General features: G+C 45.0%; 2 protein-coding genes across 2 annotated transcripts; both read right to left on the bottom strand.

The window, feature by feature from the left end:
* Positions 1-11,612: 11,612 nt before the first annotated feature.
* Positions 11,613-12,610, bottom strand: LOC128728566 (uncharacterized). The gene is made up of 2 exons (XM_053822194.1): positions 12,514-12,610; positions 11,613-12,445 (listed from the first exon to the last, which is right to left on the bottom strand). Exons 1-2 carry the CDS (start codon positions 12,608-12,610, stop codon positions 11,613-11,615), a joined length of 930 nt encoding a protein of 309 aa, XP_053678169.1.
* A 261-nt stretch (positions 12,611-12,871) lies between these two features.
* Positions 12,872-19,333, bottom strand: LOC128728508 (anoctamin-4). The gene is made up of 7 exons (XM_053822135.1): positions 19,321-19,333; positions 18,686-19,221; positions 15,052-16,018; positions 14,737-14,969; positions 14,041-14,668; positions 13,749-13,954; positions 12,872-13,681 (listed from the first exon to the last, which is right to left on the bottom strand). Exons 1-7 carry the CDS (start codon positions 19,331-19,333, stop codon positions 13,070-13,072), a joined length of 3,195 nt encoding a protein of 1,064 aa, XP_053678110.1. The 3' UTR covers positions 12,872-13,069.
* Between the last annotated feature and the right edge of the window lie 741 nt (positions 19,334-20,074).

Below are 20,074 nucleotides of genomic sequence, written 5' to 3' on the forward strand. Positions count from 1 at the left end.
TTCAACGACTTTCTTTTTCATAAGCGGAAAGCATGACAAAAGAAGCTATCAAATACCAGCTCCCAGTTGTGCAGACTACCGCATGATCAATATATCGAACTTTTTCGTAAAAGTGATCTGGTGAAACAGCTGTTTGTTCTTGTCCTGAAAGAAAACAAGACGGAAGTGATCTTCCAGCTCTCATAATCATCGCTCAATTCTCACTGGCCTTTTAAACTCTCACGAAAAACTCACATGTTCATACTCGGAAAGCATGACAGAAGGAGCTATCAAATACCAGCTACCAGTTGCGCAGCTACCAGTTGCGTAGTTACCAGTTAAGCAGCTACCAGTTGTGCAGCTACCAGTTTTGCAGCTACCAGTCGTGCAGATCATCAGCATCTACCAGTCGTGCATATTCAATAGATCGCGCTCTTTCATTGAAGCTATCTGGTGAAACAACTGTTTGTCCTTGTTCTGGGAGAGAGTAAAACGGAAGTGATCTTCCAGCTTTTTCACTCGTAATCTCATAGTCTTTTTAAATTCTTTTCAACGCGGGAAGCATGACAAAAGAAGCTATCAAATACCAGCTACCAGTTGTGCAGACTACCGCATGATCAATATATAGAACTTTTTCGTAAAAGTGATCTGGTGAAACAGCTGTTTGTTCTTGTCCTGAAAGAAAACAAGACGGAGGTGATCTTCCAGCTCTCATAATCATCGCTCAATTCTCACTGGCCTTGTAAACTCTCACGAAAAACTCACATGTTCATACTCGGAAAGCAGTTTATATTCTTTTCAACTACTTTCTTTTTCATACGCGGAAAGCATGACAGAAGGAGCTATCAAATACCAGCTACCAGTTGTGCAGACTACCGCATGATCAATATATCGAACTTTTTCGTAAAAGTGATCTGGTGAAACAGCTGTTTGTTCTTGTCCTGAAAGAAAACAAGACGGAAGTGATCTTACAGCTCTCATAATCATCGCTCAATTCTCACTGGCCTTTTAAACTCTCAGGAAAAACTCACATGTTCATACTCGGAAAGCATGACAGAAGGAGCTATCAAATACCAGCTACCAGTTGCGCAGCTACCAGTTGCGTAGTTACCAGTTAAGCAGCTACCAGTTGTGCTGCTACCAGTTGTGCAGCTACCAGTTGTGCAACTACCAGTCGTGCAGATCATCAGCAGCTACCAGTCGTGCATATTCAATAGATCGCGCTCTTTCATTGAAGCTATCTGGTGAAACAATTTTTTGTCCTTGTTCTGGGAGAGAGCAAAACGTAAGTGATCTTCCAGCCTTTTCACTCGTAATCTCATAGTCTTTTTATATTCTTTTCAACGCGGGAAGCATGACAGAAGGAGCTATCAAATACCAGCTACCAGTTGTGCAGACTACCGCATGATCAATATATAGAACTTTTTCGTAAAAGTGATCTGGTGAAACAGCTGTTTGTTCTTGTCCTGAAAGAAAACAAGACGGAGGTGATCTTCCAGCTCTCATAATCATCGCTCAATTCTCACAGGCCTTTTAAACTCTCACGAAAAACTCACACGTTCATACTCGGAAAGCAGTTTATATTCTTTTCAACGACTCTCTTTTTCATACGCGGAAAGCATGACAGAAGGAGCTATCAAATACCAGCTACCAGTTGTGCAGACTACCGCATGATCAATATATCGAGCTTTTTCGTAAAAGTGATCTGGTGAAACAGCTGTTTGTTCTTGTCCTGAAAGAAAACAAGACGGAGGTGATCTTCCAGCTCTTATAATCATCGCTCAATTCTCACAGGCCTTTTAAACTCTCACGAAAAACTCACATGTTCATACTCGGAAAGCATGACAGAAGGAGCTATCAAATACCAGCTACCAGTTGCGCAGCTACCAGTTGCGTAGTTACCAGTTGTGCAGCTACCAGTCGTGCATGTTCAATAGATCGCGCTCTTTCATTGAAGTTATCTGGTGAAACAACTGTTTGTCCTTGTTCTGCGAGAAAGCAAGACGGAAGTGATCTTCCAGCTTTTTCACTCGTAATCTCATAGTCTTTTTATATTCTTTTCAACGCGGGAAGCATGACAGAAGGAGCTATCAAATACCAGCTACCAGTTGTGCAGACTACCGCATGATCAATATATCGAACTTTTTCGTAAAAGTGATCTGGTGAAACAGCTGTTTGTTCTTGTCCTGAAAGAAAACAAGACGGAGGTGATCTTCCAGCTCTCATAATCATCGCTCAATTCTCACTGGCCTTTTAAACTCTCATGAAAAACTCACATGGTCATAATCGGAAAGCATGACAGAAGGAGCTATCAAATAGCAGCTACCAGTTGTGCAGCTACCAGTCGTGCAGATCATCAGCAGCTACCAGTCGTGCTGCTACCAGTTGTGCAGCTACCAGTTGTGCAACTACCAGTCGTGCAGATCATCAGCAGCTACCAGTCGTGCATATTCAATAGATCGCGCTCTTTCATTGAAGCTATCTGGTGAAACAATTTTTTGTCCTTGTTCTGGGAGAGAGCAAAACGTAAGTGATCTTCCAGCCTTTTCACTCGTAATCTCATAGTCTTTTTATATTCTTTTCAACGCGGGAAGCATGACAGAAGGAGCTATCAAATACCAGCTACCAGTTGTGCAGACTACCGCATGATCAATATATAGAACTTTTTCGTAAAAGTGATCTGGTGAAACAGCTGTTTGTTCTTGTCCTGAAAGAAAACAAGACGGAGGTGATCTTCCAGCTCTTATAATCATCGCTCAATTCTCACAGGCCTTTTAAACTCTCACGAAAAACTCACATGTTCATACTCGGAAAGCATGACAGAAGGAGCTATCAAATACCAGCTACCAGTTGCGCAGCTACCAGTTGCGTAGTTACCAGTTGTGCAGCTACCAGTCGTGCATGTTCAATAGATCGCGCTCTTTCATTGAAGTTATCTGATGAAACAACTGTTTGTCCTTGTTCTGCGAGAAAGCAAAACGGAAGTGATCTTCCAGCTTTTTCACTCGTAATCTCATAGTCTTTTTATATTCTTTTCAACGCGGGAAGCATGACAGAAGGAGCTATCAAATACCAGCTACCAGTTGCGCAGACTACCGCATGATCAATATATAGAACTTTTTCGTAAAAGTGATCTGGTGAAACAGCTGTTTGTTCTTGTCCTGAAAGAAAACAAGACGGAGGTGATCTTCCAGCTCTCATAATCATCGCTCAATTCTCACTGGCCTTGTAAACTCTCACGAAAAACTCACATGTTCATACTCGGAAAGCAGTTTATATTCTTTTCAACGACTTTCTTTTTCATACGCGGAAAGCATGACAGAAGGAGCTATCAAATACCAGCTACCAGTTGTGCAGACTACCGCATGATCAATATATCGAACTTTTTCGTAAAAGTGATCTGGTGAAACAGCTGTTTGTTCTTGTCCTGAAAGAAAACAAGACGAGGTGATCTTCCAGCTCTCATAATCATCGCTCAATTCTCACAGGCCTTTTAAACTCTCACGAAAAACTCACATGTTCATACTCGGAAAGCATGACAGAAGGAGCTATCAAATACCAGCTACCAGTTGCGCAGCTACCAGTTGCGTAGTTACCAGTTGTGCAGCTACCAGTCGTGCATGTTCAATAGATCGCGCTCTTTCATTGAAGTTATCTGGTGAAACAACTGTTTGTCCTTGTTCTGCGAGAAAGCAAAACGGAAGTGATCTTCCAGCTTTTTCACTCGTAATCTCATATTCTTTTTATATTCTTTTCAACGCGGGAAGCATGACAGAAGGAGCTATCAAATACCAGCTACCAGTTGTGCAGACTACCGCATGATCAATATATCGAACTTTTTCGTAAAAGTGATCTGGTGAAACAGCTGTTTGTTCTTGTCCTGAAAGAAAACAAGACGGAGGTGATCTTCCAGCTCTCATAATCATCGCTCAATTCTCACTGGCCTTTTAAACTCTCACGAAAAACTCACATGTTCATACTCGGAAAGCAGTTTATATTCTTTTCAACGACTTTCTTTTTCATACGCGGAAAGCATGACAGAAGGAGCTATCAAATACCAGCTACCAGTTGTGCAGACTACCGCATGATCAATATATCGAACTTTTTCGTTAAAGTGATCTGGTGAAACAGCTGTTTGTTCTTGTCCTGAAAGAAAACAAGACGGAAGTGATCTTCCAGCTCTCATAATCATCGCTCAATTCTCACAGGCCTTTTAAACTCTCACGAAAAACTCACATGTTCATACTCGGAAAGCATGACAGAAGGAGCTATCAAATACCAGCTACCAGTTGCGCAGCTACCAGTTGCGTAGTTACCAGTTGTGCAGCTACCAGTCGTGCATGTTCAATAGATCGCGCTCTTTCATTGAAGTTATCTGGTGAAACAACTGTTTGTCCTTGTTCTGCGAGAAAGCAAGACGGAAGTGATCTTCCAGCTTTTTCACTCGTAATCTCATATTCTTTTTATATTCTTTTCAACGCGGGAAGCATGACAGAAGGAGCTATCAAATACCAGCTACCAGTTGTGCAGACTACCGCATGATCAATATATCGAACTTTTTCGTAAAAGTGATCTGGTGAAACAGCTGTTTGTTCTTGTCCTGAAAGAAAACAAGACGGAGGTGATCTTCCAGCTCTCATAATCATCGCTCAATTCTCACTGGCCTTGTAAACTCTCACGAAAAACTCACATGTTCATACTCGGAAAGCAGTTTATATTCTTTTCAACGACTTTCTTTTTCATACGCGGAAAGCATGACAGAAGGAGCTATCAAATACCAGCTACCAGTTGTGCAGACTACCGCATGATCAATATATCGAGCTTTTTCGTAAAAGAGATCTGGTGAAACAGCTGTTTGTTCTTGTCCTGAAAGAAAACAAGACGGAGGTGATCTTCCAGCTCTCATAATCATCGCTCAATTCTCACTGGCCTTTTAAACTCTCACGAAAAACTCACATGTTCATACTCGGAAAGCAGTTTATATTCTTTTCAACGACTTTCTTTTTCATACGCGGAAAGCATGACAGAAGGAGCTATCAAATACCAGCTACCAGTTGTGCAGACTACCGCATGATCAATATATCGAGCTTTTTCGTAAAAGAGATCTGGTGAAACAGCTGTTTGTTCTTGTCCTGAAAGAAAACAAGACGGAGGTGATCTTCCAGCTCTCATAATCATCGCTCAATTCTCACTGGCCTTGTAAACTCTCACGAAAAACTCACATGTTCATACTCGGAAAGCAGTTTATATTCTTTTCAACGACTTTCTTTTTCATACGCGGAAAGCATGACAGAAGGAGCTATCAAATACCAGCTACCAGTTGTGCAGACTACCGCATGATCAATATATCGAGCTTTTTCGTAAAAGAGATCTGGTGAAACAGCTGTTTGTTCTTGTCCTGAAAGAAAACAAGACGGAGGTGATCTTCCAGCTCTCATAATCATCGCTCAATTCTCACTGGCCTTGTAAACTCTCACGAAAAACTCACATGTTCATACTCGGAAAGCAGTTTATATTCTTTTCAACGACTTTCTTTTTCATACGCGGAAAGCATGACAGAAGGAGCTATCAAATACCAGCTACCAGTTGTGCAGACTACCGCATGATCAATATATCGAGCTTTTTCGTAAAAGAGATCTGGTGAAACAGCTGTTTGTTCTTGTCCTGAAAGAAAACAAGACGGAAGTGATCTTCCAGCTCTCATAATCATCGCTCAATTCTCACTGGCCTTGTAAACTCTCACGAAAAACTCACATGTTCATACTCGGAAAGCAGTTTATATTCTTTTCAACGACTTTCTTTTTCATACGCGGAAAGCATGACAGAAGGAGCTATCAAATACCAGCTACCAGTTGTGCAGACTACCGCATGATCAATATATCGAGCTTTTTCGTAAAAGAGATCTGGTGAAACAGCTGTTTGTTCTTGTCCTGAAAGAAAACAAGACGGAGGTGATCTTCCAGCTCTCATAATCATCGCTCAATTCTCACTGGCCTTGTAAACTCTCACGAAAAACTCACATGTTCATACTCGGAAAGCAGTTTATATTCTTTTCAACGACTTTCTTTTTCATACGCGGAAAGCATGACAGAAGGAGCTATCAAATACCAGCTACCAGTTGTGCAGACTACCGTATGATCAATATATCGAACTTTTTCGTAAAAGAGATCTGGTGAAACAGCTGTTTGTTCTTGTCCTGAAAGAAAACAAGACGGAAGTGATCTTCCAGCTCTCATAATCATCGCTCAATTCTCACTGGCCTTTTAAACTCTCACGAAAAACTCACATGTTCATACTCGGAAAGCAGTTTATATTCTTTTCAACGACTTTCTTTTTCATACGCGGAAAGCATGACAGAAGGAGCTATCAAATACCAGCTACCAGTTGTGCAGACTACCGCATGATCAATATATCGAACTTTTTCGTTAAAGTGATCTGGTGAAACAGCTGTTTGTTCTTGTCCTGAAAGAAAACAAGACGGAAGTGATCTTGCAGCTCTCATAATCATCGCTCAATTCTCACAGGCCTTTTAAACTCTCACGAAAAACTCACATGTTCATACTCGGAAAGCATGACAGAAGGAGCTATCAAATACCAGCTACCAGTTGCGCAGCTACCAGTTGCGTAGTTACCAGTTGTGCAGCTACCAGTCGTGCATGTTCAATAGATCGCGCTCTTTCATTGAAGTTATCTGGTGAAACAACTGTTTGTCCTTGTTCTGCGAGAAAGCAAAACGGAAGTGATCTTCCAGCTTTTTCACTCGTAATCTCATATTCTTTTTATATTCTTTTCAACGCGGGAAGCATGACAGAAGGAGCTATCAAATACCAGCTACCAGTTGTGCAGACTACCGCATGATCAATATATCGAACTTTTTCGTAAAAGTGATCTGGTGAAACAGCTGTTTGTTCTTGTCCTGAAAGAAAACAAGACGGAGGTGATCTTCCAGCTCTCATAATCATCGCTCAATTCTCACTGGCCTTGTAAACTCTCACGAAAAACTCACATGTTCATACTCGGAAAGCAGTTTATATTCTTTTCAACGACTTTCTTTTTCATACGCGGAAAGCATGACAGAAGGAGCTATCAAATACCAGCTACCAGTTGTGCAGACTACCGTATGATCAATATATCGAACTTTTTCGTAAAAGAGATCTGGTGAAACAGCTGTTTGTTCTTGTCCTGAAAGAAAACAAGACGGAGGTGATCTTCCAGCTCTCATAATCATCGCTCAATTCTCACTGGCCTTGTAAACTCTCACGAAAAACTCACTTGTTCATACTCGGAAAGCAGTTTATATTCTTTTCAACGACTTTCTTTTTCATACGCGGAAAGCATGACAGAAGAAGCTATCAAATACCAGCTACCAGTTGTGCAGACTACCGCATGATCAATATATCGAACTTTTTCGTAAAAGTGATCTGGTGAAACAGCTGTTTGTTCTTGTCCTGAAAGAAAACAAGACGGAGGTGATCTTCCAGCTCTCATAATCATCGCTCAATTCTCACTGGCCTTTTAAACTCTCATGAAAAACTCACATGGTCATAATCGGAAAGCATGACAGAAGGAGCTATCAAATAGCAGCTACCAGTTGTGCAGCTACCAGTCGTGCAGATCATCAGCAGCTACCAGTCGTGCATGTTCAATAGATCGCGCTCTTTCATTGAAGTTATCTGGTGAAACAACTGTTTATCCTTGTTCTGCGAGAAAGCAAGACGGAAGTGATCTTCCAGCTTTTTCACTCGTAATCTCATAGTCTTTTTATATTCTTTTCAACGCGGGAAGCATGACAGAAGGAGCTATCAAATACCAGCTACCAGTTGTGCAGACTACCGCATGATCAATATATCGAACTTTTTCGTAAAAGTGATCTGGTGAAACAGCTGTTTGTTCTTGTCCTGAAAGAAAACAAGACGGAGGTGATCTTCCAGCTCTCATAATCATCGCTCAATTCTCACTGGCCTTGTAAACTCTCACGAAAAACTCACATGTTCATACTCGGAAAGCAGTTTATATTCTTTTCAACGACTTTCTTTTTCATACGCGGAAAGCATGACAGAAGGAGCTATCAAATACCAGCTACCAGTTGTGCAGACTACCGTATGATCAATATATCGAACTTTTTCGTAAAAGAGATCTGGTGAAACAGCTGTTTGTTCTTGTCCTAAAAGAAAACAAGACGAGGTGATCTTCCAGCTCTCATAATCATTGCTCAACTTTCACATTCCTTTTAAACTCTCACGAAAAACTCACATGTTCATACTCGGAAAGCAGTTTATATTCTTTTCAACGACTTTCTTTTTCATACGCGGAAAGCATGACAGAAGAAGCTATCAAATACCAGCTACCAGTTGTGCAGACTACCGCATGATCAATATATCGAACTTTTTCGTAAAAGTGATCTGGTGAAACAGCTGTTTGTTCTTGTCCTGAAAGAAAACAAGACGGAGGTGATCTTCCAGCTCTCATAATCATCGCTCAATTCTCACTGGCCTTGTAAACTCTCACGAAAAACTCACATGTTCATACTCGGAAAGCAGTTTATATTCTTTTCAACGACTTTCTTTTTCATACGCGGAAAGCATGACAGAAGGAGCTATCAAATATCAGCTACCAGTTGTGCAGACTACCGTATGATCAATATATCGAACTTTTTCGTAAAAGAGATCTGGTGAAACAGCTGTTTGTTCTTGTCTTGAAAGAAAACAAGACGGAAGTGATCTTCCAGCTCTCATAATCATCGCTCAATTCTCACTGGCCTTGTAAACTCTCACGAAAAACTCACTTGTTCATACTCGGAAAGCAGTTTATATTCTTTTCAACGACTTTCTTTTTCATACGCGGAAAGCATGACAGAAGAAGCTATCAAATACCAGCTACCAGTTGTGCAGACTACCGCATGATCAATATATCGAACTTTTTCGTAAAAGTGATCTGGTGAAACAGCTGTTTGTTCTTGTCCTGAAAGAAAACAAGACGGAGGTGATCTTCCAGCTCTCATAATCATCGCTCAATTCTCACTGGCCTTTTAAACTCTCACGAAAAACTCACATGGTCATAATCGGAAAGCATGACAGAAGGAGCTATCAAATACCAGCTACCAGTTGTGCAGCTACCAGTCGTGCAGATCATCAGCAGCTACCAGTCGTGCATGTTCAATAGATCGCGCTCTTTCATTGAAGTTATCTGGTGAAACAACTGTTTATCCTTGTTCTGCGAGAAAGCAAGACGGAAGTGATCTTCCAGCTTTTTCACTCGTAATCTCATAGTCTTTTTATATTCTTTTCAACGCGGGAAGCATGACAGAAGGAGCTATCAAATACCAGCTACCAGTTGTGCAGACTACCGCATGATCAATATATCGAACTTTTTCGTAAAAGTGATCTGGTGAAACAGCTGTTTGTTCTTGTCCTGAAAGAAAACAAGACGGAGGTGATCTTCCAGCTCTCATAATCATCGCTCAATTCTCACTGGCCTTGTAAACTCTCACGAAAAACTCACATGTTCATACTCGGAAAGCAGTTTATATTCTTTTCAACGACTTTCTTTTTCATACGCGGAAAGCATGACAGAAGGAGCTATCAAATACCAGCTACCAGTTGTGCAGACTACCGTATGATCAATATATCGAACTTTTTCGTAAAAGAGATCTGGTGAAACAGCTGTTTGTTCTTGTCCTGAAAGAAAACAAGACGGAAGTGATCTTCCAGCTCTCATAATCATCGCTCAATTCTCACTGGCCTTGTAAACTCTCACGAAAAACTCACTTGTTCATACTCGGAAAGCAGTTTATATTCTTTTCAACGACTTTCTTTTTCATACGCGGAAAGCATGACAGAAGAAGCTATCAAATACCAGCTACCAGTTGTGCAGACTACCGCATGATCAATATATCGAACTTTTTCGTAAAAGTGATCTGGTGAAACAGCTGTTTGTTCTTGTCCTGAAAGAAAACAAGACGGAGGTGATCTTCCAGCTCTCATAATCATCGCTCAATTCTCACTGGCCTTTTAAACTCTCACGAAAAACTCACATGGTCATAATCGGAAAGCATGACAGAAGGAGCTATCAAATACCAGCTACCAGTTGTGCAGCTACCAGTCGTGCAGATCATCAGCAGCTACCAGTCGTGCATGTTCAATAGATCGCGCTCTTTCATTGAAGTTATCTGGTGAAACAACTGTTTATCCTTGTTCTGCGAGAAAGCAAGACGGAAGTGATCTTCCAGCTTTTTCACTCGTAATCTCATAGTCTTTTTATATTCTTTTCAACGCGGGAAGCATGACAGAAGGAGCTATCAAATACCAGCTACCAGTTGTGCAGACTACCGCATGATCAATATATAGAACTTTTTCGTAAAAGTGATCTGGTGAAACAGCTGTTTGTTCTTGTGCTGAAAGAAAACAAAACGGAAGTGATCTTCCAGCTCTCATAATCATCGCTCAATTCTCACAGGCCTTTTAAACTCTCACGAAAAACTCACATGTTCATACTCGGAAAGCAGTTTATATTCTTTTCAACGACGCTCTTTTTCATACGCGGAAAGCATGACAGAAGGAGCTATCAAATACCAGCTACCAGTTGCGCAGCTACCAGTCGTGCATGTTCAATAGATCGCGCTCTTTCATTGAAGTTATCTGGTGAAACAACTGTTTGTCCTTGTTCTGCGAGAAAGCAAGACGGAAGTGATCTTCCAGCTTTTTCACTCGTAATCTCATAGTCTTTTTATATTCTTTTCAACGCAGGAAGCATGACAGAAGGAGCTATCAAATACCAGCTACGAGTTGTGCAGATTACCGCATGATCAATATATCGAACTTTTTTGTAAGTTTTTTTTTCATTTGCCCTTCCCCGCTTTCTGGAGAGCAAGCAGAACAACGTCGCCAGGTACCAGGCACGCATATCGCCGCTCGCTCTCTTTATCCTTATGCTAAACACATTAAATTGTGGGTTTTGCGTAGTGTTAACGTTTATTCATTTTCAACTTCTATGGTTTACACACGTGGGGTTTTTCCACTCAATCGCAACGGCGGCTTCAAATTTGTAGCACGGTATGTAAGGCAATGTAGACAGCACGGTAGCACAGCTTTACCCTCGCGTTTAATGATATCGTTCAAACGAGATGGCATGCTTATTATCATGCGTCGAAAGGATCGATGATATGCGCTGATAACATCGGAAGGGGAAAGCCATACAATTTAGTAACCCTTAGGTGACAAGTGATGTTTGAAACGAAATTCGACTGGTACCTGTATCCTCTTCGACTCATGCTCTCCTGTTACTTACAAATTCTAAATTTTCCTTTTCGGTAGAAAACCACGTACCACGAGATCTTGATTTTTTTAATCTGCAATGCGGGCGGCGTTTGCGAAAAGACTCGGACGGATGAAGACGACGTTCATTTGTGGAGGGTATTTGCAAAGGTTTTGTTAAGCCGAATGTGTATAAGTTATTCAGATTTAATACATCCATAATTTATCTGCATATCTTTATGCATCTATATATATATCTAAAAATCTATTTAATCTATTTTCTTGTTTGTACAAAATAGATACTGAAGGAAATGTTCATATTTTTTTCTAATAGAATCTGCAACAGATAATACAACAAGTTTTTCCATTGAATACATTTATTTAAAAAGCATTTATTTTTTCGAACAACGCGGCAAAATCTTTAATGCTATCCGCGTAATAATCGGGTTCTTCTGCAGTATGTTTCGCAAGTTGCATTTGCTGTTTTGTGGTAACACCTGAGAGAACCAGCAGCTTTTGAAATCCGCACAACGATGCAAACGCCATATCCTGCTCAAGCATGTCCCCAATGAGCAATGTTTTGGAAGGTTGCTCTACACCGCACTCCTGCAGAACACCAGCGCGCAGATGATAACCGGGTTTACCAAGCATAACCGCTCGCCGGCCAGCGGTTTTCTCCAAAATTTCCACAAACCACCCAGGACCAATCACGTTGCAGTCAGGCTTCACGTGGATCGTCCTGTCGGACGCACCGGCAATCAGCACACAGTCTGTGTTCTGTTTCAAGTACATTTCCGCCCTCATTAGTTTGGGATAACTGGCGTTAAAGTCCACATCAATCACGATCGCTTTCACTTCGGCCCCATCATGCACGGTGGCTAATATTTGATGAAACGATTCGGGTACCGGTTGTGTTGGGCCATCAATTAGCTGAAATCCGGCCTGGCGTAGTGTGGATTTAAAGTGTTCCGTCCCCAGGCAGTAAATCAGTCCATCAAAGTTGCACCTACGAAGGTATTGAACCACTGATCTGGCCGGGTGTATAATGTCCGACTCTTGCAGATCAAACCCCAGCTCGGCCATTTGCTGCCGGTAGCTGGCAAATGATCGGACGCTGTTGTTCGTGATGAGTTTGATCCGTTTGCCGTGTGTCTGAAAGAGCTCCAGAGCTGTCCTCGCGCCATCGATCGAATCGAATATCGTCCAAAGTACGCCTTCAAAGTAAGAAAAGTAGCAAGTACACCATGTGGGCCAGCCGGAAAGCCAGTCGAGAAAGATTTACCGTCACAATCCAGCAACACAGTCTCAAAGGAATCTACAAAACGCTTGCTTTCCTCTACGGATAGCTGCAATATATGGTTAATATGATTTCGAGACATACCAAATAATTAACTACACCTACTCAAACCAGACGAACACTTACTAATTGTGAGGTTATCACCAGATACCTTATTTATAGTTGACTTTGAAATAGTTACCCTTCATTACCCTTAATCTACTTTGATTGAAAATCGATTCCTACCACTGTATCAGGTTTCGGCATGTTCCATCACCCTAGAGCCATTGAGGCAACGAAAAAAAAAAAGAAAATGCAACACGTACAAGACATCGGCATATTGTGTTCACAATTGTTCACTTTATGAGATAGATTCGATAAAACAAGTAACAATGATTAGAGGCTGCACGCAGGGCAATGCGTACTTGAGGTGAGTGAGTCGCTCAATTCGAGAGAAGTATAAAACTGTTTGCCTAAAGGAAAACGTGTTAGGTAACGTTGTGACATCGATGTGCGATTGGTTGCGAAATTTGATCGATCTACTGCGGTTATGGCGGTACTCTTACACCCGCGTCGTCACAATATTGCGCGCCTCAAAAGGATCGCAATCGTCCGTCTGCATGCGCAGCGTGTATTCGTTGTCGTCCGCGATCGAGCTGTAGTTGAGCTTTTCATCATCCGGACTGCTGTCCTCCGACGGCAAGTAGCCGTTGTGCGTGTACGCGCTGGTTCCGTTTACTGTCGTGCTCGTACGCTGCATCTTGAGCTTCTCCTGCTCGATGATGTACTCGTTGACGAGGCACTGCTCGCGCTTAATCTGGTCCTGCAGCCGTGTGGGCACATCCGGTATCGCCCAGGCCACCACAATCTGCACGAAGCTGACCAGATTCTGGTAGATTACGACAAACGTCAGCCGTATGGCCAGGATCTGCCAGTAGATTAAGGGGCGCTTGTACGGGCGCACGTCCTCCGGTGGGTTGCGATATTCCGAATACCGGCAGATCGTGATGTTCGAGTAGGTGCTGTTCTCTGGGGCGGCATTTGTTTCGAAATGTGATACATTGAAGTAAGCGAGCGTGTGGTTGACGAAACCCTCATCCGTGCCGCTTGGGTTGACGACGTTCATGTACATGAGGCGTGGTATAAAGTTTGATGAAAATGCTATAATAAAGGCCTGCAAATGGACGAAAAGAGGCAGAGGTTAGCCCGCGTCCAAGACGTGCGGCAGGATGTATACGTACACTAGATATAACGGCAACCTTGCCGACGACATGCATGATGTTGTACCAAATTCCCAGATCGCGCACTCTCTGCGGAACCGCTCGTTTGTAGTAGAGTAAAAACTTTTTGGCATCTAATCGAGTTTCGAACACATTGTTAAGAAGCGCGAAGAATGGAGCCAAAGGAAACGCCACAACGAATATCGTGATGAAGCCGTACTGTATCACTGCAGCCGTAAAAAAGAAGGTAGAAATGCATTATTTGAGCTCCGCATGTGTTGCTAACTTTTTGTAGCTTTGGTGCGATCATTACCCATCTTTAAATACTCGTTGAACAAACTTCGATCGTGCCAGTTGATGAGATTGAAATCTTTGGTCCACTGATTGCAGCAAATCAGCTGCTCGCCGTTCTCGCTGTTTTCCGCTTTGATGCCAAGCACGCTGCGAAACTCTTTCAGCTTTTGCACCAGAAACGGAATCAGAATCTCCGTGATCGCTCCGATGGCCTGCTTGCCCACCATGATGATCGCAAGCTGGATGCAGAGCTCCATGAGACAACCGCCGGGGCTACATTCCTCCTGCCGTAGGTTCAATATCCGGTTATACTTAGCCGGGTAGCCAGGAAATTTGCCCTTCATAAACGCGATGTAGAATATTGAGCTGTAGTAGTTGACGAACTCAAATAGGTAGATCTTCAGGTTGAGGCTTTCGTTGTACTCGGTTTGCGTCCGGCGGTACTCGACGTTGGTCATATATTCGGCCACGTACGAGTATGCGTAGGTGAGGGCAGTAGACGCCAGGAGATTAATGGCCGCTGTGGTAGCGGGGAAGATGATCAGTTTGCCCGACACCGATCCACCATCGCCGTATATATTTTTAGAGGTCATAAGTGACATGCGGTACACTACGATTCCAAACACAGCAGCTATAGTTAGTAGAATCTGCAATGAAACGAAAAAAAAAACGAATGTAGTAACATATCGTAACCCACTGTTGGTTTGAAACCTACAAATAGAAAAATCACAGAGTAACTATAAACGAAGCTTGGAAATTTTTTACTCCAAAAGGGTGGCGAAGGTTCCGGGGCACCGGTGGCAATGTTAAACATTGTTTTCTTGATATTCTTCAACCGAGATAGGTACTGAGGGCGCGGCGGCTCAGCCAACGAGCAATACTCGGTAATGCCCCAACGATGCTGGATCTTTGATGAGTACCGTTTCCACATTTCGAGATAGAGCGTCGCTGGAGAACGAAAGGAAGCATTTACGTGTGTTTAAGAGTATCAGCTTGATACTGACACCCGCATTCCGACAGCTGGACTTACCCCATACGGACATGAAAATAGAGAATACAATCGTCATCTCGTTATCAAAGATGTGCGCTAGTTTGGAAATCGTGCAGGTCGTCTTCAAGTACCAATAGTCGCAGTATTTATCGCACTGCGGGCACATGACGGTTGAATTGTCTCCACAGATCTCCTGGCTGATGCGGTTACCGGGGTAGGTAAGTAGGCCATAGAAGAAGCATATCAGCCCCACAACCGATGCGGGTATCAGCATGTGCGTGTAAAACCCAAGCCACGCAAAGTACATCGCAATCTTCACGCCAAAGTACTCCTTAATGTGATCCAGCGGTTGGTGCTTGATCCATTTGCTAATCGATGCCCACTCTTCCAGCAGCAGCGGTCGCTGCCCGCTGGACTTATCGTCGGTGCAGCCATCGTGCAGCGGATACGCATCCAGATACACCTGATTCTCCACCAGCCGGCTGATGCCGATGTCCTTCTTGTCGTCGATGTTCTCGCTAAAGTACGCCCGCTCCAGTATGAAATTGGCCACCGCGATTCGTATGCTGGGCGTGAAAAAGTTGTTCTCCTTCTCGTTAAACAGGTACGACTTGTCCCGCGAATACTCGTACATCAGCCGGTACTCGGGCATGGCGAACTTCTGCCGGTCGATGATGACAAATTTGAACAGCGGCCGCCGGAAGATGTGCTTCAGGCTGCTCTGGATGCTGAAGTCACGCAGGATGATCTTGTCCTGATTGTCCAGCTTCTTCATCGGCATCTGCATCTTCATGATCTCGCAGTAATGCGACAGCACGTGCTCCGGCACGTGGATCTTCACGAAGTGGATCCGCTGGCAGTTCTCCGTCTCGATCTGCAACCCTTCAGCTTCCAGATTGCGCTGGTAGATGGCGCGTCTCGCTTCCGCCACCCGGTTGTCATCTTCACCGTTGAACGCAAGCACGTAGTCAACGATGCGCTTTTGATCTTGAAAGTACTTCCACGTCTGCGGCAAATTGGAGAAGAAAAGAAACACAATTCGTTAGATTCGTACCGCAAAAGCGAACTAACAGCGTTAACTCACAAAACCGAGAGTTAGTAGGTTATGTTACCGCACTGATCACCACTTTGCTTTTTTTTCTTGCATGTTTTGCGGAAATTTAATGAATAGTTGCTTGTTATCATCGGCAATGGTTAAAGCGACTAGTAACGTCGGTTTTTTTACGAAAAAGCAGAGCAAATTACAGCTGTACGTGTTAGTTAAACCTTTGACCCTGAGGTAACTAAGGGCCCTTGCCAAACGTGGATTGATAAGCATGCGTTTTTCGATTCTACTCCACTGAAAAACGCGAATGTCGTAAGGTCACCTCTTATCGTGCTCCAAAAGCAGATCAATCAGCTAGGACCGGGCTGTTGGCAAGTCCAATCCCGTTTGACAGTTGATGGAAGCGGTAGATGCATACTTTATTTACACAAGCCACGCTACATGCTTGGATTATGGGATAACGATTAGCATACATAAATCCCCGACAAACACACACACACACAGAGGTGCACACACACGCACAGAGGCACAGAGGTGCTTGCATGGGTTTGCATGATCGGTTCGCGGCAAGAATGGTCTAAAAATAAGCAAAGCTACCCTCGCAACCCGGGAAGGCAGTTAGTCCTACCCCACCACAGCCCGCGTGCACCCGGCGGCAAATCTTGCACATAGCGCTCCACCGGAACCGTCGCACTCTTTCTCCCGCTCGTCCTTCGCCTCCTGTTCACAGGTTTCACAACGCGGTCCCGGGAACGATCGCTTAAGCGCTCGATGCGCCGCAGCTGTCAAAGCGCGTTTCCGGTTTACACGATTAACCCTGCTGTTCGGTTGGCTGTCGTCTAAACAATATCAAACATAAACACTGGCCACCCGGTTCTGCCAACGACACCGTGGTGGAATGTATCATTTTTGTTTCCTCCGAAAACAGTTCGCGCTCTTCCGCGAGTTGTCCTTTCACACCGGCGCGCGCGCGCGCGTGTGTGGATGATATCCGCACGCCAAGACACGGTTTTTCTATTTACGATCACTCACTGACGGACTGGCAAGTTGGGCAGCAAATATATCCGCACAGCGCACTGGCATGCGCTTTACGCGGCTGCTCAACACATGTCTCTGTCGGTGGCGGAAGACGCGATCAAGCCGCGATCGGCGAACCCCTTCACCGGTGGCAGGTGAAGCCCACACTACGTCACCCTCGGCTGACTCATTGGCTTTATAAGCGATAAACAGTGTGCGAGCGAGCTGGCAAGCCTGGGGAATTCCTGTCCCATCATGCCGGTCGAGCGCACGCAATATGCGATAGAACTCCCCCACAGCAGGCTCGATCGGTGCAAAAATTAGACTACCCCACATACGCGCGCAAGCACAGCCACCTTCGGATGCTGGGCGGGATATTGGCGAGCATATGTTAGAGCACGTTGCCTGCAGACTATCGGGTACGATTACACACCTCCAGACGCTCCAGTCTAGCACACGTGTGTTAGGTGGCTACTAGCGCGAATACCTCAGCGAGAGCTAGCATTCGGCTGTTGGTGCTTCGCGTGTGCACTAGCAAAAAAAAAAACACCGAAGTCGGACACGATCGGCGCCAATCACACACTATTAACTACTACCCGCATTCGCTCACATGGACTCGGTGTTTTCCTGGTGCGGTTGAAGCGATCGCCGGTGCCGGATCTTCAGGTCGTTCACCCGGTCGGTCCAAACTTGCCGTACGGTCCGTTTCAAGCCCATCGTCGTCCGCCATTACTGTTCCAACACCGGACGACTACAGCGGCACTACCCAACAGATGCATTACACAACGGGTGCCGTTCGGGCAGCTAGCCTTTTTTTTTTGCTACTCGGCTTGCTCTCCCGAACGTCTCCAGGGTTCGGAGATAGCGGCCTTCTCTCGGTTCACAAATCCCCGCAGCACAGATTTGCCTCGGAAGCAGCGACGTGTCACGCACGCACGTCCAGGAAGATGGAGATGAGCAGGCGTATGCGCTCTCTCGCGAACTCACCACAAGTCGTGAGATACTGCATCAGCAACGGTCTCCTGTGCGCCTGCTTGCTCCCGAAACGCTAATGAGCGGGAGTTCGCAATCTCAGCGTGGGAGCATCTCGTGGACTCGAGACTAAAAAAAAATAGCGCACGCTGGAGGTGACCCGACGACATCCCGATGACAGATGGAGGACAACATCAGGCTACTTGTGAGGTTAGGATGTTTAATGGCACTTGTATGTTCGACGCCATAGCATGCTGTGCGAACCAGCACGGGATTTGCAGTGCCTTAACTACCTTGACCACCCGGTGAAGGTGAACGGCGAGTCGCAGAATTAGAGTGGTTGTTAGTTGAGGGATGGGAGGATGAGAGAGAGAGAGAGGGGAGGGATGGAGGAGGGCATTAGTTTATTACACAGTCACCCACAGTGGAGCAAGGACAGCAAGCCAGTAGAAAAAAAATCCCGCCAACCAGCACAGAGAGCAGATAGTGCAGCTAGGTGCGATTTAAAATGTAATATGATACGTTTACCCTAGACTTCCACAGCGAATAGGTAACTATCTGTTTGGCTTTGGCATGCTCAGAGCCGCGTTGGTAATCAGTACGATAAGGGAGGTAGCTAGAGTAACTAGTGCTAGGCACCTGTTCGTTGTACACGGTGCTGAGAACTACTGGCTTCAGGATGCCTCCGATGTGACCTCTTCCGGTTCCAGCTGACGGTTTCGGCACGTACGGTTGATTCGGAAGGCCCCCATTGGCGCGGGAATCCAGCAGCAGGGCTTCAGTCGTCGTCCGGAGATGTACACCGGTTTCACCCTGATCCCCACCGCCACCCCTTCCGGTGCCGGAGTCGACCGAACCAAAGCGTACGTCCTCGGCCGAATGGTACACGGTTTGGCGGGACAAATTGAGCGACTTCCGGTTGGTGGCATCCGAGTAGACGGACACCGTGTCCAGGTAGATGCTGTCCCGCTCATCCATCGTCCCCTCGCTGCCGGATGCGTCCTCGTAGCCGTCGTCAGGGCGCACACACCGGTAAGGCCGGTCACGTGTTGCAGGAGTTCCAGCGGTCCAGATGTTGGTCGGTTCTAGCGCATCCCGGTAGTCGCTTAGATCGCACAGGACATCATCACACTCACCGAAGGGATCGTCTGGACCGTCGCTCTCGCGGTGACCGACTGTTGGGGTGGAACCGGAACCGGAACCGGAAATGGAACAGAGAAAAAAAGGGCACTCTGTCAGTTGGGAATGTGGACTCCTATGGCTACACTCTCTACCTCGCCGATACATGCTGCACTCAGGTGTGCCAGATCCCACAAGGTGTCTCCGGTACACGACACATACATCAACACCCACCCCCTCCCTTCCGCCACACACACAGACACACCGGAAACCGGAAGTACACCGAAAAATGTCCTCTCGGAGGGCTAAAAGTTGCCTTCTACACTACTGCCTTATGCTGGCTTGCTATGTCACACAGACCCACACACACACGCGCACACCACAGCCCACCGGTGAGGTACTTCCGGTACGCACAGTACGACACACGCTCTCACAGGGAATGCCACCGTTTGTCGACTAACGACGTAGTGGCCGATTAAATTTCCCTTAACTGCCCTTTCCTGCCTGCGTTTGTTGATTGTTTTAGCCGGCCTCGCGCGTGTGTGTGTGTGTATGTTAGTGTACTGAGGTAAAAGAGGGTGCCCTCGTGGTGTACTGTGCAGGCCTACAATCCGCGCGCGTGTGTGTGTGCCTTTTTTGTTGCTTTCTTTCAATATTCATCGCCCATCAAACAGTCGTTGTTTTTTATTTCTTCTTTTTTCCCCCGCTCAGGAGGGTTGCCACGGCGAATGCATTTACGGCGAAAATATGCTCCCTCCACCCCCGCTTTTCGCTGTCATAATTCCACCTCCCCCCCCCCCCCTCCCACATAGGAAATCAAACAAAGCATAATGTGTGGTGCGCGGAAAATGCGCGAAAACATACACACACACAAACGTTCGAGTACGTGGAAGGGAAAAATCGAGCACA

The sequence above is a fragment of the Anopheles nili genome, chromosome X (genome assembly GCF_943737925.1).
Source record: "Anopheles nili chromosome X, idAnoNiliSN_F5_01, whole genome shotgun sequence".
In the NCBI taxonomy this organism is placed as follows: domain Eukaryota; kingdom Metazoa; phylum Arthropoda; class Insecta; order Diptera; family Culicidae; genus Anopheles; species Anopheles nili.

Bases quoted from the DNA above. Each gene is read 5' to 3' on its own strand.
- LOC128728566 (XM_053822194.1), bottom strand. From the start codon at position 12,610: ATGTCTCGAAATCATATTAACCATATATTGCAGCTATCCGTAGAGGAA. The intron at 12,446-12,513 runs GTAAATCTTTCT...CTTACTTTGAAG, and splicing joins TGTGTTGCTGGATTGTGACG to GCGTACTTTGGACGATATTC.
- LOC128728508 (XM_053822135.1), bottom strand. The intron at 16,019-18,685 runs GTGCCTAGCACT...AATTTGCCGCAG, and splicing joins GCACCGTGTACAACGAACAG to ACGTGGAAGTACTTTCAAGA. The intron at 14,669-14,736 runs GTAGGTTTCAAA...GTTTCATTGCAG, and splicing joins ACTCTGTGATTTTTCTATTT to ATTCTACTAACTATAGCTGC.